At 36.2% G+C, this 27,209-nt stretch overlaps 1 protein-coding gene across 2 annotated transcripts in view; it reads left to right on the top strand.

Annotated features, from left to right (window-relative positions):
• Positions 1-27,209, top strand: part of ADAM10 (ADAM metallopeptidase domain 10) — a 135,671-nt gene that overhangs the window by 47,087 nt on the left and 61,375 nt on the right. For both annotated transcript variants that reach the window (XM_034994504.1, XM_034994505.1), the window contains exons 3-4: positions 10,824-10,942; positions 13,385-13,543. In XM_034994504.1, the coding sequence (XP_034850395.1) occupies positions 10,824-10,942; positions 13,385-13,543 (278 nt within the window). The remainder of the gene's footprint in view (positions 1-10,823; positions 10,943-13,384; positions 13,544-27,209) is intronic.

The raw sequence follows: 27,209 nt of genomic DNA, 5'->3' as shown, positions 1-27,209 counted from the left end.
GGGCTTGATGCGGGGCTCGATGTGGGGCACGATCCCAGGACCCTGGGATCATGACCTGTGCCGAAGGCAGACACTTAACCAACTGAGCCACCCAGGCGCCCCTGCCTTGGAAGGTTTTTAATGATAAGTGACTGTATAAGTTTTAAAAAGTTCAGTCTGGCTGCAAATGAAGAACAGTTTGGAAGGGAGTTAAACTAAATGCATTGAGACTGTTGCACTAGTCCTCATGGGAGATGGTAGCCTGGATTAAGTTGGTATTAGAGGTGATGAAGGAGAGTGAGTAGATTTAAGATATTTTATTTATTTATTTTTTAAGATTTTATTTATTTATTTGAGAGAGAGAATGAGAGACAGCATGAGAGGGAGGAGGGTCAGAGGGAGAAGAAGACTCCCTGCTGAGCAGGGAGCCCGAAGTGGGGCTTGATCCTGGGACTCCAGGATCATGACCTGAGCCGAAGGCAGTCACTTAACCAACTGAGCCACCCAGGCGCCCCGATTTAAGATATTTTAAAGTAGAATTTTTTGGACTTGGTTGATACATAGTTAGGTATAAAAGAAGGAGTTATAAGAGGACTGTTCTCTGGTTTGAGCAACTGAGTGGTTACTGGGTCCACTTATTTAGATAAGGAATATTGGAACAGCTATAAATTTGAGGAGAAATCGTTAAGTTCAGTTTTGGACGTGTTCTGTGAAATTCATGAGGAGGGCCTAGGAGAGAACTCTGCTAAATGCCAACAATTTAAGGTTGGTGGGGGGGAAGCAAAGCCTGATGAGTGGTAAGAAAAGCAGAAAACCTGAGAGTGTGGTATCCTAGAAGCCAAGGGAAACAATGTTTCAAGGAGGGGAACAGTGAGTTGCTGCTTCTTGCTTTTGTTATGCTGAACATTAGCAATATTTCTAATCTATGTTATTTACCCTTTGAGTTTCTCTAGTTTTGATGATCTTGCTGGATATAATTGCACAGGGTAGTCCAGATTTGGATACTTCATAGTCACATATAAATAGGGTAACAAGATAACTTTTTTTTGGTGTGAATTTCTAATGATTCATGAAAATAGCCAATATGTTTTTAGGCATTTTGGTTACAAGCGCCTATTGGCCAATATCTTTGACTAACCATCTCTACTAATTCTGTGGTGATTGATTACAAGGACACTAGTTATCTTTTTAGCATAGCGTGGCTAATTTTTACTTAAATGTTTGAAGCACAGGGGCCCCTGGGTGGCTCAGTCGTTAAGCGTCTGCCTTCGGCTCGGGTCATGATCCCGGAGCCCTGGGATCAAGCCCCGCATCGGGCTCCCTGCTCCGTGGGGGACCTGCTTCTCCCTCTCCCCCTGCTTGTGTTCCCTCTCTCGCTGTGTCTCTCTCTGTCAAATAAATAAATAAAATCTTTAAAAAAAAAAAAGTATGATGCACAAACACATTAATTAATTTGTTAATTTGTATGCATTTCTGAAATCTTAAATTATAATCACTTTGTATTAGTTAAGTTCCAAAACTGTCATTTCTGGGAGAATAATGCTGAAGCAGCAAACTATGTATGAACACAAAGTCTAGCATATCAAGAATCTTAGAAATGGTGGTATGGGACAAATAGTTGTGTTATGAGCAGTATTCATTGTTTTTTTGTTTTTGTTTTTGGTCCATAGTAAAACTGTTTGGACCATGTACATGACTCCCAAAGTCTTCTAACATTTCAGTTTTACAAATAGCTTCTTCCCACTTGTCAAACTGAGTGAGCCTTTCACATTCTAAATCTTGAGAGACTTTAGAGATCACTTTGTCCAATGTAATATTGGATGATGTTTTTGAGACATGGTCATTCAGCTTCACTTCTATGTGTTTCAAGTCCCCAAATAGGAACTTTTACCTGTGCTTTCTGTGAACATTTAAGAATCTGCTGTATTGAAACCTTTGCTATCATATGCTGTTTTTTCTTTTTAGTAACTATAAAGTGATAAGATGAAGGTGGTATCTTTTTTTTAAGATTGATTTATTTATTAGAGCATGCACAAGTTCAGCGGGGAGGGGCAAAAGGAGATGGAGATAGACAATGTCAAGCAGACTCCCTGCTGAGCGTGGAGCCCAGTCCCATAATCCTGAGTTCATGACCTGAGCCGAAATCAAGAGTCAGAGGCTCTACTCACTGAACCACCGAGGCGCCCCGATGGTGGTATCTTCTTCCTAAGTTCATGTCATTTAATCATCCAGTTAATCATAGTTATTAGTATTAAGTGTAGAGTAGAAATTCTTATCATTGTGTTCTTTTTCTTCTGGAAGTTGGGATAATCAGTGAGGCAAATCAAAAAGCTGTCAAATGTTTTGCTGTAGCAGAGCAGCAGTACCTCTTCTTCATCAGAAACTTTATCTTAAGTGGGAGGGAGACTTAGGATAAGAACTGAGTATAGTACTCACCCCTGGGGAAGAAAACGTGATATACTTGAAGCCACAGTTGGACGGGTGGAGCCTGGGAGTAGAGCTTGGAGGAGGGGTTTGGGTCCTCAGGGCTCTCTGGGTCTGGATAGTTAAAAGGGGAACGAAAATGTGGATAAGAGTGGAATGATTGAGGAGCATAGGGAAGAGATAATGATAGGTTTTATCTTTAAAAAAAGAGAGATCTGAGGGGCGCCTGGGTGGGACAGTTGGTTAAGCCTCCAACTCTTGGTTTTGGCTCAGCTTGTGATCTTGCGGTTGTGAGATCAAGCCCTGCATTGGGCTCTGTGCTAAGTGAGGAGTCCGCTTGGGATTCTCTTTTCCTTTCCCTCTGCCCCTCCCACTTGTGTGCGCACGCTCTCTCAAATAAATAAATCTTAAAAAAAGAGAGAGAGAGAGATCTGAAATATTGAGATTGAATGCAGAGGGGCAAATTCCCTTCTTCACTTTGCCCCAAAAAGGGAATAGGGAATATTGTAGTTTGAAGGGATATGGTCATAGAGATGTTTTAGAGTGTTTGCCACATGAAGAATAACCTGCTAGCTGCCCAGACAAGTCTTCATTAATTCAGCAAAGGTTTTGGAATCCCTTCTCTATGCTAGATTCTGTTCTCTTACCTTATCTTCTGCTCTTCTCCCCTATTTTTTAATTTGTTATTTATTGATTGATTTTGAGGTAAAATTGGTATATAACAATATATAAGTTTTAGGTGTACAACATTATGATTCGGTATTTGTATATACTAGAAGTAATCACCACCCTTAGTCTAGTTACTGTCCATCACCATACAGTTGATCCCTTTTACCCACCTCCCAACTCCTTTCTCTTCTGGTAACCACCAGTCTGTTCTCTGTATCTATGAGTTTGTTTTTGTTTTGTTTTATTTTTTAGATTCCACATGTAAGTGAAATCATATGGTATTTGTCTTTCTCTTACTTATTTCACTTAGCAAAATACCATCAAGTTTCATCCATGTTGTTACAGATGGCAAGATTTCCTTCTTTTTTATGGCTAAGTAGTATTCCATCGCATAGATATACCACATCATCTTTATCTATTCATCCATCAGTGGATACTTGGGTTGTTTCCATATCTTGGCTATTGTAAATACTTAAGTAAACACGGGGTGCATATATCTTTTTGAATTAACGTTTGAGAGTTTGGTTCCGATTCAAGCTCTGATTTTATTTGTGTGATCTAGGTCAAATCAGCCTTATCTGATCTGTGAAATTAATAAATTTAGGTGATTTTTACGATTTTGTATGTTTGATTTATATTAAATATTGAATAACTCTTAAATCCTATCATTGTTTTAGTGTTTTATAGAGGTATACCTTGGAGATATTGCAGGTTTGGTTCCGGACCACTGCAGTAAAGCAAATATTGCAATAAAGCAAGTCAAATGAACTTTTTGGTTTCCAAGTGCATAAAAAAGTTATGTTTATACTATACCATAGTCTGTTCAATGTGCAATAGAATTGTATGTAAAAAAAAAAATGTATATACCTTAATTAAAAAATACTTTGTTAAAAAATGCTAAATGTATATACCTTAATTAAAAAATACTTTGTTAAAAAATGCTAAATGGGCATCTGCCTTTGGCTCGGGTCATGATCCCAGGGTCCTGGGATTGAGTCTCACATCGGGCTCCCTGCTTGGCGGGGGTCCTGCCTCTCCCTCTCTCACTCCCCCTGCTTGTGTTCCTGCTCTCGCTATCTCTCTCTCTGTGTCAAATAAATAAATAAAATCTTAAAAAAAAAATGCTAAATGCATCATCTGAGCATTTAGCAAGTTGTAATCACTAATCACAGATCACCATAACAAATATAATAATAATAATGAAAAAGTTAGAACTACTGTGAGAATTGCCAAAATGTGACACTGAGATAGGAAGTGAGCAAAAGCTGTTAGAAAAATAGCACCAGTAGACTTGTTGGATACAGGGCTGCTACAGACCTTCAATTTGTAAAATAAAAAACCACCCTATTTGCAAAACATAATAAAGTGAAGTATAATCAAATGAGGTTTGCCTGCGGGCTCCTGGCTGGCTTAGTCAGTTGGAGTATGGAGTATGGAGAGTCTTGATCTCGGGGTTGTAAGTTCAGGCCTCATGTTGAGTGTAGAGATAATAAAAAACAATGAGGTATGTCTATATTCAGTAGTTTTGTTTGCCAGTTGTTTAGTTAACATAGTTGCATAAAGTCAGAAGGTGTTTACAGAAACCTTTTTTTCCCCTCTCCAATAGATAAATCTGTTTATTCTCAAGTAACGTAAAATACATGTAATCTTGTGTTCTGTAATGATGCCATTATGGCAGATTCTTCCCCTTGGCTCTCCTTTTATGGGAAAGACTTAAACTAATGATCTGTTTGTCTTCTTACACAGGATAAAGTTACTCATTTTAGCTCAGGTTTTAGTTTTATTTTTATCTTCACTGAGGATTCTCACATACGTGTTTTTGCTTGTTTAAAGTAATTTACCTTGGGGACAATAGTTAAGCCTGGAACTAGGTCTTTCAAACTGTATAGCCCTGGAATTTCCGGGGTGGTTGCCTCAGGTACTGCCCAGTGGGGTGCCCGTGGGCGGACTGTGCCCTTTCCCCTTCTACCAACCCGTTCATTTTATCCTTTAAAAATATATATATATTGGCTTTTAAAAGATCATTTGAAAAAAGGATTTTTCTGTTTCAAAAATTGTGCTAGTGGAAGTAAACTAGATATATGACTCATAGTAGTATGGTATTAAATGTTGGCAGCTTGTCTTAAAAAATAATTTGGATGGAGACTCAAGGATCTTTATTAAGAATAAAGTGAATGTTGGGGCACCTGGGTGGCTCAGTTGTTAAGCGTCTGCCTTTGGCTCAGGTCATGATCCCAGGGTCCTAGGATTGAGCCCCACATCGGGCTCCCTGCTCGGTGGGAAGCCTGCTTCTCCCTCTCCCACTCTCCCTGCTTGTGTTCGCTCTCTCGTTGTGTCTCTCTCTGTCAAATAAATAAAAAAATCTTTAAAAAATAAAAGAATAAAGTGAGTGTTAAGAGATAACATCTAGAGACATCAGGGATATCCTGTTAAGTAGTACAGTTTTATTTCTAGGAGTCATTGAGCCAGGTCTGCCATAGACCTGTTCCATTTAGACATGTTAGACCTCTGTTTTTAATGACAGTCTTGGTCTTTGGGACTGGATTACACTGATGTACTTTTAAGCAAGACTTTTGCTGTCAGGGTTCTTCCCTGTGTTACCAAGGTACTTAATTAGTTGAGGCTTTTGTTCTAATATGACTTCAGTTCAAGGGATGTACCCTTTATCGTTTTCTTCTGAGAATCAGAGCCATATTCTCATTAGCCAAAATAGCAACTGTATGGACAAAGGCAACTTCTTTTTACTCTATATTTTTACTGTTCTAACTGTTGTAATATACAGGAAAGGTACTTATTTATATAAAGATGTAGAGGGCACGTGACATTCCAGAAATTTTATAGAGTCATATCCTAAACAAAATTTATTTTGTTGTTCTGCACCAAAGGTGGTTCAGGTACCTCTACTGTTTGTTTGGTTTAGATGTAGAGTGCTTTTCTAAAGCCTAGAAAGGAAAACCAGCTGTTACTACCATATGGTACAACTAGATCTTCAAAGCAGTGAAGCTAGAGAATTGGAATCTGTTTGGTATGTTTTTTCAAATTACTGTCATTTGTTAACTGATTTTGCCCTCCTATAATTTCACTCCATTCTTTACAGCTTTACTGTAGTGCCACTGAGGAAAACAAGAAAGAATTGCAGTAGAAATACTATAATCAAGATGAGAGACAAAATACTGTTGATCAGTAGAATCAATATAGTGGTTAAATCTAAGAGTAGAAAAGCATTCCAAGTGCAAGTAATGTTCTTTAACAGAGCATCTTCCATGCCAAAGAAAATCTAAAGTTTATCTTTGATGACAGTGTGGCATATAGTAATAATAATAATAATAATAATAATAAAATTAAACTTACTGAAAGAAACATTGTAAAAGGAGACAGGTTAGCCTTTTTCTTGAAAGTGGCTTAACCATTAATAAAGAAAATTTCTTATGGTGGTATTATAAAATTTTTACTGAAAATTAAATAAGGTTATATTTTTATCTCTTTATTTGCATTTGTTCAGATTTTAAAAGATGACTTGTTTGTGGAGACTGATAATATTATATTAAGACTACTACAGCACTCAGCATGTATTAGCTTGACTTTTTTTTTTTTTAAAGATTTTATTTATTTATTTGACAGAGAGAGAGATAGCGAGAGCAGGAACACAAGCAGGGGGAGTGGGAGGGGGAGAAGCAGGCTTCCCGCCGAGCAGGGAGCCTGATGTGGGACTCGATCCCAGGACCCTGGGATCATGACCTGAGCCGAAGGCAGACGCTTAATGACTGAGCCATGTATTAGCTTGACTTTTTAAATCACATGCTTGAGATGCATTTGTGTTATGGTAGACAGAGCAAGTTGCAGCAACCAAATACTGGAGTTCTAGTCCTAATTCTAGTCTTGTGACTTTGAGTCATACCCTTTGATAAAAATATTCATCATACCTCCTTTGCAGCGTTACTCTGAGGATAATATGTAGTAACATAGGTAAAAATGCTGTGAAAATCATAAACCTATATACATTTGGGAAGAATGTTTTAATCTCATTATCATCACAATGTCACTATCTCAATTGGTTCTCTTGGAGCTTTTATCGCTAAGAAGGATATCTCTGGCCACACCATTTTTTTTATACTCCAGCTCTTTTGAATCATTTTAAAAATGATTCAATCCAGCTCTTTTGACTCCAGCTCTTTTGAATCATTTAAAAATGATACATTCATTTTTAAAATTTACTTATTTATTTTTATTATGGCAAAATAACATATGATTCATAGATTGTGACAGACTTAAATTCAATCTGGCTTCTTTCTACCATTTACCTGCCTTTCAGGCTCACTATCGTTCCATTCCCTCTTCTGTTGATACATGTTTTAGATGCAAATTAATGTTAATAAAAGCAGTGCATTTGGGGGGTATGATCTAAGTTTGATTTTTGTTTTATTATCTATACTGCTACTTGATTGTGCATGGATAATTGAGAACTGATTTTATATATAGTTCAGTCCAATTTAAATCAGTATGGAGAATAACGTTTTGTACATGTGAGATGATTTTCTTATGCTGTCAGTATCAGGGTTGGAAGGGACCTACTTCAAGTGTTTTTAAATTCTTTCTGTTATAACTCTCCTCTAGGGTTCCTATGTGCTTAAACATTTTAAGTGATGTAAAACTATTTTTGTGGGGGTAGGGAGTGTAGGATAGATTACTGAGTTGAAATGTCTTTCTGAAGCTTATACTCCCCTTTTTTGCCTATAGAGTATACTCTTGCTTATAATGGTTATAGGGTATAACAGTTTTGCTGAATAATAAATCTTGGATGATAAATATACTAAGCCCTTGGACATTTAGTGTTTTAGTCTGTTTAGTGAAGATGCTCTTTTTCAGATAGTATTTGTACAGGTAGTTAAAAGTATATATAATGATAAGTTAATGATTTTTCAAAATATTGTGATCCTTTAGAAAATAATGTATTTGGGGCACCTGGGTGGCTCAGTCGTTAAGCGTCTGCCTTCGGCTCAGGTCATGATCCCAGGGTCCTGGGATCGAGCCCCGCATCGGGCTCCCTGCTCGGCGGGAAGCCTGCTTCTCCCTCTCCCACTCCCCCTGCTTGTGTTCCCTCTCTGGCTGTCTTTCTCTCTGTCAAATAAATAAAATCTTTAAAAAAAAAAAAAAGTATTTATTTATACCTGCATATATGATCAAGAATTCCCTGTTAGTTAGCAAAAGAAATTTTATGAAAAGACGGGATGTGCAGTAAGAATTCAGGCAGGATTCCTGTTTGTTCAGGGTAGTCTATTTTTAACTTTGCGGAATTCCCGTTTAAAAGATATGTTTGACTTTTTGATTACTTCTGCCAGGAGATGGAAAACTTAAGGCCCTAAGGATCCTTTTCCTAGTCTAGAGTCCTTGTCACAGCACCTGGGACGCTTTAGGAGTTTTTTGGTGAGAGTTTTAGGCAAGTAGAAAATGAATACAGCCTCAAAATAAAAGAGTGCCAAGATTGACATGAAGTTAAAAGGAAAATAGAAAATAGAAAAATTTGAAAAAGGGACACAACTTTCTGAAGCTAATGAGTATACCCTGTTGACCCTTATTTACTTGAAGAATGAGTTTTTTCCTTTAAGATAAACTTTATTGAAGTATAATTTATATATTTTTTTAGTATATGTGCTGCTGAAGTGAGCACAAAGTATGATTTACATAAAATAATATACAGTTGGCCCTTGAACAATGTGGGAGTTAGGGGCACCAACCCCTTGATGCAGTCAAAAATCCATGTACAACTTTTGACTCCTCCAAAACTCAACTACTTCTGTTGACTGGAGGCCTTATTGATTATATAAACAGTTGATGAACACATACTTTGTATGTCTTATGTATTATATACTGTATTCTTAAAGTAAGCTAGAGAAAAAATGTTACTAAGAAAACAGTACTGCACTGTATTTATGGGGAAAAAAATCCGTGGGTAAGTGGACCCATGCACTTCTGATCTGTGTTGTTGAAAGGTCAACTGTACTCATTTCAAGTGTGTAATATGAGTTAGGTTTTGACAAGTGTATATATTTGTGTAACTGCCATTCAAATCAAGATATAGAACATGTCCCTCATAGCAAAAAAGTTCCTTCATCCCCCTTTGCTCTTAGTCTCTCTTCACCCCAGGCAACCACCGATCTTTCACTGTAGATAGGTTATTGCCTATTCTAGAATTACATATCTATGGAATTATACAATATATATATTCTTTTGTGTCTTCACAAAAGTACATATTTTTAGTAGTTTGACATTTTTTATTGCTGAGTAGTTTACCATTGTATGAATAAGCCACAGTCTTTTTATCTCTACTTGTTGATATTGACTGAAAAACTGATTTCCAGTTTTTGTATATTTTGAATGAAATTGCAATGGACATTTGTGTCCAATTTGTTTTTGTGGACTTACTTTTTATATTTTGATTTCTCTTGGGGTAGAATTGTGGGTCATAGGGTTTTTATATGTTTAACTTTAAAAAAACTCAGTTTTCCAAAGTGATTGCACCATTTTATACTCTACCAGCAATGTGTGACAGTTCAGTTACTCTATATCCTACTAACATTTAGGGGTTGCTATTTGAACACTTAGGTTCAGATTCATTGAGGAGAAATTGTGCTGTGTGAGCCTTTTATGACAATTATAAAAGAGACTTGATCTACTTTTAAGAGTTTAGTAATGATAGCTAATTAGTTGCCATTTATTTTGCAGCTCCTCTGTGCCAGGTGCTGTGTTAATGACTTTACATGCGTTATAAGCTGTCATTCTTACAAGGGTTTTACAAGACAGAATGTATTGTCTTTAACAGATCGGAATCCTGGGCTAGTAGATTTTAGGCATAAGATTTGATTCATAGTTTGATTCAAACCCTAGATTCTTTATTTAATTTCATCTCAATATTTTGGTCTTTCTCTTTCCTTTATAGAGGACTGTTGAGAATGAGTATGATTTCAGCTAATATCATGGTCTTTTGGCTTCTCTCTCGCTCTCTTTTTTTTAAAAATATTTTTATTTATTTTGACAGAGAGAGACAATGAGAGAGCAAACACAAGTAGGGGGAGTGGGAGAAACAGGCTTCCCGTCGAGCAGGGACCCTGGGATCATGACCTGAGCTGAAGGCAGATGCTTAATGACTGAGCCACCCAGGTGCCCGGTCTTTGGCTTCTCAAATTGAGGATGGTCTAATGATAATTAGAAGAATTAGAAGCCATAGGGAAAACATACAGGAGTTGAAAGGGGATGTGTGTGTATGTATATGTAAAAGAACATGCATACTTGCTTTTCTGAAGGAGAGTCATTAATATAGATGCCACTTTTTAAATGTCTTGTTTAAGTTGTGAAAAGTAGGGGAAAATGGCAAAGTTGCAGAATTACTAACGAGGGAAGACAGGTAGTGGTGAATAATAGTAATTGGGTCAAGAAGCTTGTTTTTATGTCCAAGCAACTTAGTTGCTGTTGAAATTAACTTGTTTTACCCCATATACAAATCAGCCTATCGGCATTTAATTTTTAATGTATCTTAGACAGTTACTGTTTAATTACATATAATTTAGATTTGTATCACAGCTACTAGGTTGAATTTGGTGCGAAATTTTTATAAGAAAAATCTTGTAAAGTGTATTTCCAAGTAGACAAATGGTGTGAAACAGTTTATATTTTGCAGACTTTTTAATAAAAAAAAAGTTTAAAATTGGGATCCTTTTAATTTCATTTTTTCCCTTTTCCACCCTGTTTTGCAGACATTTCAACCTACGAATGAAGAGGGATACATCCCTTTTCAGTGATGAATTTAAAGTAGAAACATCAAATGAAGTACTTGATTATGATACCTCTCATATTTACACTGGACATATTTATGGTAAGTTGAATCTTAGAAGAATTCCTTTCTTTAATTTTTTTCTACACAAAGAAATGCATGTATTTTGAGCTATAAGCATATATTTCAGAGAGGTGGGAGAAATCCCGAGGAGATTTAAATATATCACGAAGGATAACAGTCTTTGAAGAATAAAGTAACCCTTGGACCTATCTCTATTTGTATATTTAATATTTGATTATACAGTGCCTGGCTTTTGAAAGATACCTAGTTTTGATTCTCTCAATACCTACAAACTGTTAATTTTTTAAAAAGTTTTTATGGGCCCAGCACGCTTCCGCTGCGCCACTCTGCTCCTTTTTAAAAAGTTTTTAATGACTAATTTTCTGATCTTTCAAGCAAAACATTACCTGTGTTTTATAAGAAGAGAGAAGAAACTTAAAGGGAAACTATAAAGATCATCTTAACAGCCAAAAATAATGTGACAAAGTCATTCATAAAAAAACCCTTTCAGGGCCTTCCTGCCTCAGTCTATTTGCTGTGTTCACAATTCTAACAAATGTTCCCTTACTACAACTGATTAAGAAGGTACTGGGGGGATGGGGAGCACACTTAACCCAAGAGAAAGTTACATTTGACAGTTTAGTAGTGTGGAAAGAACAGTCAATCTCCTGGAGGTACTAGAGAGGGTCAAAATATTGTTATAACTGTATGTTAATAAATACTGAAGATTCTCAGTTATTAAGACAAAGTTAACTGAAAGTTAAATTTCATTTCTACATATCAGAGAGATTTCCACTCAAAATCATAACATTATGGAAAATTGTTTAAAAATGTTTCTAATTTTTTATTATGCCAGATAAATGAGGCATTAATAAATAAAAAGTCTTACGTACTCTTGTAGTTTTGTAAACAAAGGAAAGTGTTTTTCCGTCAGTCTAGGCTTTTAATATTGAACCATTATTCCTTTTTTTTTTTTTTTTTAAAGATTTTTATTTATTTATTTGACAGAGAGAGACACAGCGAGAGAGGGAACACAAGCAGGGAGAGTGGGAGAGGGAGAAGCAGGCTTCCCGTGGAGCAGGGAGCCCGGTGCGGGGCTCGATCCCAGGACCCTGGGATCATGACCTGAGCCGAAGGCAGACGCCCAACGACTGAGCCACCCAGGCGTCCCTTGAACCATTATTCCTTTGATCATTTATCTTTTTGGGCAGATAACTTTGTAGTGTCTGCCCTTCTTTGCTAGGCGATGGTCAAGAAAAGTACAAGACTAAATGAGTTTGTAGATAGAAATCATGTCATTTAAAATACCAGTGTCTTGGGTTCCTAGCATCAGTCCTTAGTCAATTCAGTCAATTAATTAATGTTAATCTATAATTTAGAAATTGTGGAAAGCCTGATACTTATTTTAATGAAAAAATTTTAACAGGTAAATTTAACTTTTAACGTACCATCCTCCTACTTTCCACTTCTTTATGTCATTTGATGGTTGGCGCTCAGCTTTTCTTTGCAAATATCTCAAAATACCCTTTTTTCCCTGTATTTTCTTTCACTAGGGAAGTATAATTGATGGGACAGTATTACAAATCCAATATCTTAAGAAGGATTGTTGGTATGCTTTTGTTCAAACTACTTCTGAAATAATTGGTACTTTCTTATTTAAAAAATGTATTTATAAAAAAAGGAAGCCAGGGCGCCTGGGTGGCTCAGTTGGTTAAGCAACTGCCTTCGGCTCAGGTCATGATCCTGGAGTCCTGGGGTCGAGTCCCGCATCGGGCTCCCTGCTCAGTGAGGAGCCTGCTTCTCCCTCTGACCCTCCCCCCTCTCATGTACTCTATTTCTCAAATAAATAAATAAATCTTTAAAAAAAAAAAAAAAGGAAGCCAAAAGTTTCATGCAAATTATATCAGGTGGGAAAAGAACTTTTTTACTTACGGTAATTAGAGCAAAACCTCAGAAGATACTTTCTTTTCTTTCTTCTTCTCTCTCTCTCTTTTTTTTTTTTAAATCCGGGGCTTGAACTCGTGACCCTGAGATCAAGACCTGAGCTGAGATCAAGAGTCAGACGCTTAACCGACTGAGCCACCCAGGCACTCCTCAAAAGATACTTTAATATCTTTATTTTGGAAGTGCATATTTTATCAGTGGATCTGCTTGCCTTTCTGAGCTTAAGTTAATTTAACAGTTATTTATTGAATGACTATTGAATTCTTGCCAGGTACTGTGCTTAGATGCTGGGAATATGATTGTCAATGAGACAGATGTTCTATTTCTCACTGTTGTTATCTAGTAATTGTACAGATTTTAACTAAGTACTAGTTGCTGTTCACGTCTCAAATTCCTCTTGATATATTTTATGTGAAAATTAATTTCCCCAATAAATTTGTATTCAGGTTTTTAAAATAGAATGGCTTTTTAAAGGAGAATGAATTTAACATTTATGTGCAAATTAATTTTTCAAGTGTTTGTTGCTTTCATTAATAGGTGAAGAAGGAAGTTTTAGCCATGGGTCTGTAATTGATGGAAGATTTGAAGGATTCATCCAGACTCGTGGTGGCACGTTTTATGTTGAGCCAGCAGAGAGATATATTAAAGACCGAACTCTGCCCTTTCATTCTGTCATTTATCATGAAGATGATATTAGTAAGTACTTAAATTAAAGGCATATAAATAGTTAAAAGTATGTGGAGACATACGAAGCCTGAGTTGTTTTCTTTCCTAAGCTATTAATCAGGCTAGAAAATAGTTTCACAGCCAAAGTCTCAATTTAACAAATAGTAGACCTATATAAAGAGGTAATTTCCTTGTCAGTCCATGCCAGTCCTACTTTGTTGATATGATATAACCAATTCTATTTGAACTATGAGTCAACCAACTCTGATTGAATTGGAAATTCTATATTCTGATATCAGCCAGTCATTTAATGCTATAATGCCTTTGTGTGTGTGTGGCTTTCCTTCTAATGTAAATTTCAGAGTGGGTATTTGTGTACTATTATGTAGTATTTAAGAAATATTTTAGATATTTTTGTAATTCTAAATCCTTCGAGTATTTCTTTTTGGAATCTTGAAATAATGATTTTACTCTAGCTTGGTAAGACTCCAGGTTTATCATGATGGATTTTGTCCTCTATCCTGGTTTTTATATGATGGTAATTTGTTGGAAGAGTTCTTTTTCTGTGTTTTAAAGGGTAGAAAATGTACTTAGACTTCACCGTTTAATTTTACCATTGTCCATGTATTCACAGTCATCCAGTCATGAGAATGCTTTACTGAAATACCACAGAAATACATTCCTCTAATTTATAATGCCTCTTGAATACTCATATTTTATTTTTGACTATAATTAGACTAGTCTCTCATTTTTGCCTATTTTCCTAACTTGGCTCCTTCCTTCTGGCTTCATTTTCTGTTCTACAGCCAGAAATTTATTGTCAGTAATTTCATTCTCACTCCTAATAATGTACTGGAAAGCCTAACCATCTATCTATATATACATATTTTGAATGCTCCTTGCCTTTATTTTTATTTATCCCTGTTTGATTCCTTTTCCAGTTTCAGATTTTTCTCAAGCTCATGCTATAGTCCTTCTTAACAAGCTGGAATATGAATTCCTTTGCCTTCCTTTCTTTCTGTCAACAGAATTACTATCTACTTGATTTGTATGTTACTTTGTAATTTTTTTAGTAATTTAATCTTCTTGCAGGTTTACCTTTCCTGTCAGGGTGTGTAAGTTCTCCAAATGTGGTTTCTGTTTCTTTTGCTCTTTTAACATTGCAATTATTTAATCTCTGGAGCAGACTCTTTATAGACACTTAATAAAATCTTGAAACATTTTCCTTATAATGTTTTCTCAAAATCAAACAAGGCCTTATGGGAAAGGAGGGAGAGGAGGAGAGTAATGGACAGATTTTGAACTCCTGTTTTTATTTGTATTATAATCAGACTTTATCCTTTGCTGATTTGTACTTGCCATAAGCACCCTATACTGTGTTCGTTCTGCCTTTTATGATTTCTATTATTACATCTTCTCTCTCATTTCCTTCCTTCTCCTATCTACTTGTAAGTAAGTTAAACATATTCTGCTCCTTTTTTGCATTTTTATTTCTTCCTGTCCTGTAATTGCATTTTTTCACTTTCCATCTTACAGTAACTTCCAAATATCTTCCTTTATGTCAGCCTTTCTCTTCCCTCAAAGATGATGAGTTAGCATGGAGGATCAATGACATTGGATGTGACTGAGTTTTCTATTCCTTTTGGCATTTAACTTTACCATTGATTTCAGCTCTTATTTTTTACTTGTCCAATTAAAATGTATGTTCATTAAAAAAAAAAGTTCATGCTAAGGAGGCCTTTTCTTGTTGTTATTATTATTTACTTAATAATAGCTTAAAAATAGTAATGTTTAGAGTGATTTTGTTTGTAATTTTTTCCCATCCATTTGAAAATGTAAAAACTTTCCTTTGCTTGAACGGCAAACCAAACAACTGAGTTGTTCAGCAGGCTGTAGTTTGCTTACCCCTCCCTCTTCTAGAGGATGGATAGATAACTTACTTTTTTAAAAAATTTTATTATGTTATCTTAATCAGCATACATTACATCATTAGTTTTTGATGTAGCGTTCCATGATTCATTGTTTGTGTATAACACCCAGTGCTCCATTCAATACGTGCCCTCTTTAATACCTATCACCGGACTAACCCATCCCCCCACACCCCTCCCCTCTAGAACCCTCAGTTTGTTTCTCAGAGTCCATAGTCTCTCATGGTTTGTCTCCCCTTCCGATTTCCCCCCCTTCATTTTCCCTTCCTACTATCCTCCTTCTTTTTTTTTTTTAAGCATATAATGTATTACTTGTTTCAGAGGTACAGGTATGTGATTCATCAGTCTTACACAATTCACAGTGCTCACCATAGCACATACCCTTCCCAATGTCCGTCACCCAGCCACCCCATCCCTCCCACCCCCCACCACTCCAGCAACCCTCAGTTTGTTTCCTGAGATTAAGAATTCCTCATATCAGTGAGATCATATGATACATGTCTTTCTCTGATTGACTTATTTTGCTTAGCGTAATACCCTCCAGTTCCATCCACGTCATTGCAAATGGCAAGATTTCATTTTTTGTTTGTTTTTTGATGGCAGCATAATATTCCATTGTATATATATATACCACATTTTCTTTATCCATTCATCTGTTGATGGACATCTTGGCTCTTTCCATAGTTTGGCTATTGTGGACATTGCTGCTATAAATACTGGGGTGCACGTACCCCTTCGGATCACTACATTTGTGTCTTTGGAGTAAATACCCAGTAGTGCAATTGCTGGGTCGTACGGTAGCTCTATTTTCAACTTTTTGAGGAACCTCCGTACTGTTTTCCAGAGTGGTTGCACCAGCTTGCATTCCCACCAACAGTGTAGGAGGGTTCCCCTTTCTCTGCATCCTTGCCAACATCTCTCGTTTCCTGACTTGTTAATTTTAGCCATTCTGACTGGTGTGAGGTGGTATCTCGTTGAGGTTTTGATTTGGGTTTCCCTGATGCTGAGCAATGTTGAGCACTTTTTCATGTGTCTTAGATAACTTACTTTTAATTGGCTCTTTAACCTTTCCGTGTAGAATACCTGAGGTTATGGTACTAGTAAGTACTACTATGGTAGTAGTAAGAAAAGTTATTACTGTTTAATGTGTCCTGTCACTTTATAAAGTTTTTTGCTTACATACTTCATTTAATCTTTATAATAACACTATAAAGTGTAATAGGCACACATATCGTATCCCCTTGTCCCCAGCTTTATAGATGAGGAAAATTAAGGTTTAGAAAACTTATGTCACTTGATAATGGATCTTGTGTTCTTAAGCATGTGCTCGTCTGCTTCACTTATGGTAGAAAGCTGTAAATTCTAACATTGCTCCAAGGATTTCTGGGGCTCTTCTGAAATCTATAAGCCTTTCTAAAATGGCACATTTGCATCTATTGTTGTTTTAAGCCAAATTCTCTCCTCACTGTATTTAGCAGTGGATGTTCTACTTTGCAACTAATTAATAGGGGAAGGACATTCCTTTAATGTATATTATTATTTTCATATAATTTGCTTAAGTGCCAATAATTTACTTTCACACCTAAACTACTACGTGATTGTTTAGATCACTGTGTATATGCTTGAGTGAATTTAGTATCCCTGTATGTTTATTCTCAGCAGAAGCAAATGACAGGTGAAGTATACCAACTTAGGGTAGGCGTTCTGATGAGAATTTGGCTACCCTTCTTTTAATAATTGTTTTTGCAACTGTAGGCATAAGTGTATGAAGCCACCATGGAAAATGATATTGCTGTTCTAGAGAATCTTAGGGAATATGGCTTCTGAGGCAGTACCAGAACACAGAGACAGTTTGCAGTGAAAATGTTCAGTAACTTCTGGGCGCCTGGGTGGCTCAGTTGTTAAGCGTCTGCCTTCGGCTCAGGTCATGATCCCAGGATCCTGGGATCAAGCCCCGCATCGGGCTCCCTGCTCAGTAGGAGGCCTGCTTCTACCTCTCACACTCCCCCTGCTTGTGTTCCCCCTCTCACTGTCTCTCTCTCTGTCAAATAAACAAATAAAATCTTTAAAAAAGAAAAGAAAAAATGTTCAGTAACTTCTCTAGGTGCTTTGATACTCATGTGATGGTGATAACTACATGTATTTATCAGCTTAAAATTCATACTTGTTCAATTCTGTACTTAGGTGGTAAAAAGTACTTTCTCCTAGGACACAGAAGCGTGAACAGTTACAAGTTAAGAATACCACTTACTCCTTTGTTCATGGTTGATTTGGAGATCAGATAGATAATCTACATAAGCAGTCTTGCTATCTTATATATTTATATTCAGGCATTACACTGGGAATTCATTGATGTGGATATAACTGGTTTCAGCAGCTTAGGGAGTCTTCTAATCATGGATTTAAAGGTGACCTTGTAGATCAACTAGTTCAAAGGGCTTCAGGGTTTAATTCATTTGCTCAAGAACATAACAAATTAGTGGCAAACATGGTAGGAAAAAAAGCACAAGAGGTAACGTGTCAGAGAACTGAGGCATGCTGTATATATGAGAAAGGAGTTAGAAGGGAAATCGGGATGATGCACTAGAATAGCTTCGTGACCTTATGGGAAAGTCTTAACTTTTTTAATGCAAGTAAGTAGGTCTTATTTTCTATGTATAATATGAGGGTGTTAGACCAGATTTTGAATATCCCTTATCTCTTCTAAAATTGGATGATATCTAACTACTTTTCCTCTAGAGCTGGAAATATTTCTGATTTTGCTGATTATCAAACGACTATATAAAATATTTTTGGCCGTTGATGAAGTAGAAGTGTGTCTACCACCATTAACATTTTTCTTTTAAATAGTTGCATAATATTCTCTTGTTTCATTGGTGAATATATTATTTACCAACCCATCAACTAAATGGACATTTAGATTGTTTCCCCTTTTTTAGTATATACATTGCTGTGGTATACATTATCTTCAAAACTGCTCATGTAAAGTATACTATTTGGTAATTTTTTGACACATCTGCAGAACTGTTACCATAATCAATATAGTGTATGTATCCATTGCCCCCAAAAGGCTTCCTCCTACTCAGTGTAATCCTTCTCTTCTTCTCAACCCTTCTTTCCTCAAGTACTAAACTGCAGGCTTGTTTGCATTTTGTAGAATTTTATGTAATTGCACTTTTGTATTATGTAGTCTTAAAAAAATCTGGCTTCTTTAGCACAATATTTTTGAGATTCATCCATATTGTTTGTGTATATTAATAGTGCATTCCTTTTTATTGATGTAGTATTTCATTGTGTGGATAACATCTTTATGCATTTGCCTGTTGATGGACACTTGGGTTGTTTCTGTTTTGGGTTATTAAAAATAAAGCAACTCTAAAGCTTTTGATAAACTCATCAATTATTGATTGATTAAAGATCATTTTACATATGATATATTTTGGAAAAAAAAAAAAAAGATGTAACAAATACTAAGGACTTTTATTGTCTTGGTCTAATACCTGAGCTCTAGAGAGGGGATATTTTGGAAATTTAAGATGAGCCTTATGGAAGCAAGAGAGCAGAAGGAACATTCATCTTAATGAGAATTGTGTATAGATTCTGTCTCCCCCAAACCAATACTCATCCTTCAAAACGCAGTTCAGAAATAATCTAGAAGCCTTTCTGGCTCCTCACTTCTGGCTGTACCTCTCTTTACTGCCGTTTATATATTGGTGAGTCCTCGCTGTGTTTTGAATCCAGCAGTTTACAGGTCAGTGGTCCGTATGATTGACCTCTGGGAAGAGGCATGGAAGGAAAACAGCTGTTGACTGGTTGAGTACATTAAAATCAACCAATATTTAACTGTTTATTAACTGTGGATGATTGAAGCAACACTTAACACTTAGGGAATTAGTATTTAAATGGATACTTGTTTATATGTCTAATACCCCAGCTAGACTGTAAGCTCTTTGAGGGTCTGTACTCTGTGTCTGTTTATTCTTGTGTTGCTGATGTTTGGTAACTAATAGTTTTTTTCCTCTCATTACTTGTTTTGTAAATAAATTAATGCAATTAAGAATAACATTGATATACAATTAGGAAATTTATGTGCATATATGCCCTAATTTTGAACAAGGTCTGTGTTATAGTGAATCTGTAAAGTAGTTAGAGATTTAGAATACACTTTCATGTAGAAACAGTTTTGAAGTTGCAGACAGTTCCTACTTATTGCAGGTGGAATGAAGGCGAATAGGAGGATATTGTAGTCAGCAGTTTATAGGTCTTTGATTAATGGATGACCTTTGAAGAGGAATGGAAACCAACTGCTGACTGAAAAATTAAATTCAACAAGTATTTGTTGATTTGTGTATGTACAGGAAGGATTAAGACTTAAAAAAGAAATCCATCAGGGGAATCTTCAGTCAGTAATCTAGTCAGAATGTGATAAATGCTTAACTGAAATGTCATCAAAGCACTGAGGGTAGTACAAACTGAAGGAGCCTTAGGGATACTTAGGAAGACTTCTTAGGGGAGATGGCATTTGACTTGAACCTTGAACATAGGGTAGACTTTTGGCTGTTAGAAATAAGAATAAGAATCTCTGAAGACAGAAGAAAGGTAGCTGTAACTCTGGCTGCAGTAATATTTGTTTTTAGCTGCAACAGCTCAGGAATTTCAGAAAGGAAAGGAACTGGCATCTTCTTTGCCCTGGACTCACCCATTTTCTGTGTATAGGGGTAGAGTCCCAGATTGAATAAATGGAAATAATGGTCATATTAAGTCAGTATAAGTTTTCATTAAAAGTTTCAGCTGTAAGTTTTACAGGTTTAATGATTGATTAATTATTTTAAAATTTGAGTGTAGTTAACATGATTAATTTATTAATATCATTTGAGTGCATAATTTGTGTAAGACACTTTCAAATACTGTGGACACAGGGGTTCTTATCCTAATGCATCTTAGAGTCTAGTGATTCTGTTTATAATTGATCGGAATAATGGAGCAACATTGCTCCTGTTGACCTGATGCCCATGATCTACTTGGCCCCCCAACACTAACCCTTTCTTCTTAAAAACCAGGGGTGGGAAAGGACATGCCTGACCCAGCTTCCTATCTCTGTTTCCTGGGAGATCAGTGTTGTGAGTACAGGTGGAAAGGGGGTCCACCTTCAGCTTCCTCTCCTTCCCAGGGACAATCATACTATGCTTCTCTTCCCATGCTCTCCACACCCTCCCCAAACAGAGACTGGGTGTGGGGAATGGGGACAGGGTGTTCGGGAGAAAGGGACTCCTATCTCCTGGAGTTCGAAGAGGGAAGGACATTTGGGGTTTGCCTTAGCCATTCTTTTATTCCTCCAAACTCATCCTCTGTCCTAAAAAAACAAAAGAAAAACAAAAAAAAGCAAAAAACCCACCTTTTCCTTTTACTCTTCTTCAGTGAATCCTTGTTGATTTTTGACAACTTTGGGGGAATAAACAACATTTTTGTGGGCAAGGACCCTACCCACCTACCCTCCAGATATTAACAACTTTTTGTTCATTGTCTGTGAAGTCAGTCTATTTAAATTCAGTTAAGATAATAAAAGTTAGATTATTTCATTGGATTTGGTGATTCATAGCATGTTATTGGAGAGATTACACCAAATTTTGACATCTCATAGCCAAGGCCTTGGATTTTGCAGTCAGATTTCTAACCTGCCAGTCACAGAGAGGTGGGGGAAGCCTTACTGGGAATAGTGAGGATGCAAGGGGATGCGAGGTCTACACTAGTTAGTATGTAGTGAGAAGTGGGGGTTTTATGCACCAGTTCTACATTGGACAGAGAATCTGAATGGTAAATATTTCCTTCTTCCTGGACTGGATGATTGAGAGTTAACTAGAACTATTTCCTGCTTGAGGTGGTATCACAATATATGTATTATTTATACTTGCCCCCTCCTACAGCAAAACAAAAGCAAGAGGTTGGCATGCAAAAGAACTGGAAGAAAGGCAATCGATTTAAAGCCAATCTGTGTTTTAAATAGGCTGAATATTCTACACCAATGATTCATTCTTTGTGAAAGAATATGCTGTTTGGCCTTTTCAGGGGAACTACAGTGCATCCTATGATTTAGCATCACAATGAGGGCTTATTCATTAGTTGAACAAAGGCTTTTTCTAGAAATGGGGATTATATTGTCGGTAATTTTAGAGGGAAAATGTCATTGTCCATTTTCATCGTTAATGTGTTGATCAGGGTAAATAGGGTCTTTTAGAAGTTTTGAAAGTATATAGGAAAAATTTTACACTTGATTCCTTTTTTTTTCTGTTGGGATAGTTTTGTGCTAACAGAATTTGAAGCATATATAAATACTGTTTTGTTGCTTTGGAAATGTCTTTTTTATCTTAAACTGTCAAAAAGAATGTCTAGTTTATGATATATAAAATATAATTTATAAAGAGATAAAACACTACATTTTTCTTTTTAGATATTCTAATTCTTCTAATATTTTAAAGCATGGTGTAGTAAATAATAGTTTTATTATTTTTCATTTCCCTATACATTTATAAGTAATAATTAGAGTTTTAGTATATTTAATAAGAGGGTATTAGTATTTTCTGTATTTAACATTTTTAAAGGTTGGGAACAATTGTAATTTTCCCCATTGATATTAAGATCACTTTGCATAGTTTCAGCTGGCATGGTCACTTGTACTGCTGCCTCTATTGTGGCAAAGCAAGGAGTGCCTGTAGTTAACTGGGCAGATTGGATCGAGAGCGGACTCTGCACATACAGTGCCATTGCCAGGTAGCATAAAGGAATGCTAGAGGTTACAGGTGATTATTTTTGAGTGACAATAGTCATAGTTACTGGTTTTCTCTGGGCCCATTCAGTTGCACGGGTGCAGGTGGAAGGTTCATTTTAAAGAGGATTTGGGTGAGAGGTGGGATTGGGGGGCAAGGAAGTTTTAAGCAATACAGTGAAGTAATTATGATAATAATTGACTATTGGATTTAAGCTGAATAAACAGAAGGAAGAGAATATCCAATGATAGTGAACAAGGTGGTAACATCGGTAGATTGAAAGGTCTTGGTGTTGCAGGATTGTTGGAGGGAATTTTCAGAAAAGATAATTGGTGGAAAGAAAGTAGGATGTGCAAATTGAGATTATTAATGGGTTTCGGTTGTTAGTAATGACAGGTTCAAAAGAATGACTATTAAGTGAGAACTTGATTTAGGAGAAGATCATTGGAGAAAAGGTGGTGTAAGTGTACTAGAAGAATCATCGATATTATTGTTGGAATCACTAAGAATTATATTGGGGTGATGTCAGAGAGATAGGAGCTAAAAATAAGGAAATAAAGGGAAGAAGTGACCTGGAGGCAGCAAACGCCTATAATGAGTTAGAGTAGTTGCATGAAAGCTAAGTCACAATGAGAATAGTCCTGATGGTCCTAAGGCAGAAAGTGGTAAATGGTTATGAGTGTTTAGTGATGTGAGGGGCGGGGGAATGTTTTCCCAGCAATAGGAAGAGTTCTTGGGTTCCCCCCTTGATTCTTGCTGGAGTTCTCCTGATGAAGTTGAGCAATACGGCAGGAGTCTCTTGACCTCTGATGATGGACCAGAGGAGGTGGTTTTCTGAAATGTCAGTATTCTCTTGGTTCCAGCCAAATGCCACTTATTGGAGGTGCAATGGGGCAGAGCAATCTTATTTTAGGTCGCTTTATCCCCCTGGGGAATGATGGCCTTCAAGGTGGTGGTTCTGTTCTTAAGTTTCGGCTAGCTTCCTTTCAACCGCTGCTGTTAGCCTATAGGTGGTGTGCTATTATACTAGTATTTGTTTGACTTCTAGAAATCCATTCTAATATCTGCTACATATACAATGTCAACAAATATATGTGTGTGTATACCTGTATATGTTTATTTATGTCTATAACTATATTAGCTTTATATATTATATAATGTAGGTGAGATACCCATTGAGCAGTACTTGTTTGAGTACCCTAATCTTAATGTTCAAATGCTCAGTATCAATGCCAGTATATTGATGACAACAGTGTCAGTGTGTCTAGTATTACTAATAACTGGAAAGTATTTATATTTTATTGAGTTACTATATAATAAGGACTGCTGAATATGTATAAATCAGACATGTATATTCTTCTTTGGCTTCCGTTATCATCATACTACAGAGAATGATGTTACAGTTGTTTAAGACGGGTATTTTTGTTTTGTTCCTGAATTCAGTAAGATACTCATTTAAATGCTGTGCATGTTTACTGGTTCAAGTGCTTGGAAGTATAAAATTCTCACTTCCAGAAATACTTTGTAGTAGCTCTTTTGTGCCTGTGTAGAAACAGATTCAAAATATATTTCTTAGTATGTTTTGTTTTTTTTTTAAAGATTTTATTTATTTATTAGAGAAAATGAGCATGAGCGGGGGGGGGAAGGGACAGGAGGAGAGGGAATAGCAGACTCTGCTGAGCAGGGAGCTGGACTCAGAGCTCGATTCCAGGACCCCAAGATCACGACCTTAGGCGAAGTCAGATGTCCAACCAACTAAGCCACCCGGGTGCCCCTCTTAGTATGTTTTGAATGGAGGTGTATCCTAATTCCTGTCATGGTCAGATTATGATATTTGTTTTTCTCAAATTTGAATAATATCAAGATATCAACTGATTTATATATTGAAGTATTATAATTGAACTAAATTATGTATTGAAGCAAAAATGTTATTTTGACATATTTGTTATGTGGTGGACTTACAACCACATTGCTAACAAGCTTCACAGCTCTTTTTACTTTTTAAAACTGAAAATCTTGCATTGAATAAATCTTCTTAAACTGTTCGAACAGTGATAACATTTCTCTAAGCATGTGAAATATTTTACCTGGGTGTTATAGAGTTTATGAGTTTCTATCTTTAGCTAAAAGTGGAATTATCGTGTCCATGAGTCTTCAGGTTAACTATATGTCTCATTTTTTGGCAAAAGTTCTATGGGGATGAGTGAAAACTAGTTATAAATGAACACATTCAGAAAATGATAATAAATACTAATACTGCTAAAGAATTTCTGATATGCTAGTCTAAGATTATTTTGGCACTGTCTATGATTGGAAAAATTTGCCAAATGCCATTGGAGAGCAGATGCAAAATGAGTTTTTCTCTCTTTGACGAACATTTTCACCATCTATTAAGGCAGTGCTAACTGCAGTACCAAAAAGCCCCCAAATTTAGTGACAAAATGCACTAAAAGCTCATTTCTCACTATCTAACAGTTTGAGTATTCCTCATCAGGCAGCTTTTCTTCAATAAGTAATTCAGGAATCCAGGGTACTTTATTTCATGCTGTTCCCAGGTTGTCTCCCACCAGCCATTCGGAAGGGAAAAAGAGCATGGAGGCTCCTGTCTCGTGCACTTCCCTACTGCTCATGTTCCTTCAACTTGAGCTTGGTTATATATCACACCTAACTTGGAAGGGAGCTGGGAAATCCAGTGTAGCTTTGTATGCAGGATAATGAGGACCTGTTGGTCAGTGCCTACCCAACTATGCCAAGAGAAAAATTGTTTTTTTCAAATAAAATTTTTGAATAGTTAAAATTTTTTTTTTATTGGCTAAGTGATAAACTGATATGAAGGGTTTTGGGGACATTTATGTATTTTGGTAAACAAATTATTCCCTCTGCCCCCATTATTCTTTCTTTTCTTCTTTTTTTTTTGGTAGTGGTGAGGTGTGTGGGATGAGGAGACCAGGTATGGTAGATGTTTAGGGAAAGTTCATCTGAAAATTGATTGTAATGATTTAATCACAGGGCTTGTCCTTTAAAAGGCTAGTAAGTTAAATAGTTTTTTATTTGGGAGTGGTGTCATTGGTGTCCATGCTTGTGTGTCTGTGTTAATGTCTCTGTGTAAGAGATAGCAGTTTGAGTTTCGGGGTTATTAAGTTGGTTTTAAGAAATATCATGATAAAATCAGAACTGTAGTTTGAAATAGTTCTTTTTTTAAAGTTTTAATTTTAATTCCCATATAGTTAACATACAGTGTTATATTAGTCTCAGGTGTCAAAATAGCTCTTTTTTGTGTGTGTATTGGGAGATGTCTAATTCAACTATAAGAATTTCATCAAATGGTAAATATGCATTTATTTCACTGAACTTAAATTGGCCTAAGGTAAGTGGTAAAATAGATTCTTATTATCTTAAATACCGACTTAATAAACAAATCTAAATTAAGGCACCATAAACTGACCTGTTAGTGGAAAAATAAGAACATAACATATTAATTGAATAGTAAGTTAGTTGCTTATCACATTGGAACAGAAACTAAACTTTTGAAAATATATAAATTAGTTTCATCCATTTTTATTATGGCAAAATATTTTATGTATCAGTAATCTGAGTGTATTTTTTACTTACCTGCCTAGTTGCTGCCAGGGTCAGCAGAAGGATTCCTCCTCATATACATTGTTATCTTAAATAGATAAGCCATTTTCTTAGCCATGAGTTAAGGGAAAACAAGCCAGAGAATCAGTCCACATTCTTAACTACTGGAGTCTGGACTATCCTAGTACGGGGGTAAAATAAAATAGTACAAAATTATGGATGTATAAATGATATCAAACTGTGAACATGGCTTTATAACAACAATTAAAATAAGTAGCAAAGTTCCAAGGGATCTAAATTCTGTTAACTAAAAAAGGTACTTAAGTATGTGTATAAACTTGCCTATGAATATGACTGTATATTTTTTCTTTGTTTATTAAAATGAGTGTTCTTGGCATGGAGGAACATCTTCACCTGGTGGTTCAGGCAAGCTAGATTTTCAGGTTAAAATTATATTATCAGAGGAAGGTATTGTGGTGATTATAACCCCAAATCTTCTAGAAGGTGAGAATTGAAAATCTGGGCATATTACATTGGAAAACTTTTCAGCCTTTGTGGCAGATTCTTACTAGATACATGTTGGATGGTGTTATGGTTTTACTTTCTCAAAGTCAACCTTTGAAATGCTAAAATAATATACATATTAGGTTTTTTCTCATTTGGCACTTCAGTGCCACTTTGAAATCATTTGTTCTACCAACATTGCAGTCTTTTAGTCCTAATTTTATTTTGAAAAATTTTAAACTTAAAGTTAAAAGAATTGTGCAATGAACACATAATATCCTTCTCCCAGATCTGCCATTAAAAAAACTTTTTTTTTGCACCCCTCCAACACTTTTTGGGGAACTAGTTGAAAATATGTTGTAGACATCATGAAACTTCATTGCTAAACACATCCCCTAAAACACACACTCCCTAAGAATATGTACATTTTCTTTTTTTAAAGATTTTATTTATTTATTTGACAGAGAGAGACACAGCGAGAGAGGGAACACAAGCAGGGGGAGAGGGAGAGGAAGAAGCAGGCCTCCCGTCCAGCAAGGGAGCCCTATGTGGGGCTCAATCCCAGGACCACAGGATCATGACCTGAGCCGAAGGCAGACGCCCAATGACTGAGCCACCCAGGCACCCCTGAATATGTACATTTTCATAAATAGCTATAGTAGTGTTTCACCCCTAAAAAAATTAATTCAGTATTATCATTTACTATCCAGTCTGTAATAAAATTTCTCCAGTAGTCCTAAGAAAGCCTTTTTTGCATTTGTTTATTGTCTCTTTTAGTGTTTTAATTACCAGGCTCCCCTACCCTTAGTTATCAACTTTTTCTGTTTTTTTTTCTTTAAATGACATTGCCATTTTTTTACTTGTCTAGGTCAGTGACTTACAGGATATTCTGCATTTTGTTGTGTCTGTGTCTGATTGTTT

This window comes from Mirounga leonina, unplaced genomic scaffold (assembly GCF_011800145.1).
Source record: "Mirounga leonina isolate KUSES-001 unplaced genomic scaffold, KU_Mleo_1.0 Mir_91, whole genome shotgun sequence".
Classification (NCBI taxonomy): Eukaryota; Metazoa; Chordata; class Mammalia; order Carnivora; family Phocidae; genus Mirounga; species Mirounga leonina.
Note: the sequence above shows the minus strand (reverse complement) of the source record. Positions and strands in the feature narration are given on the sequence as shown.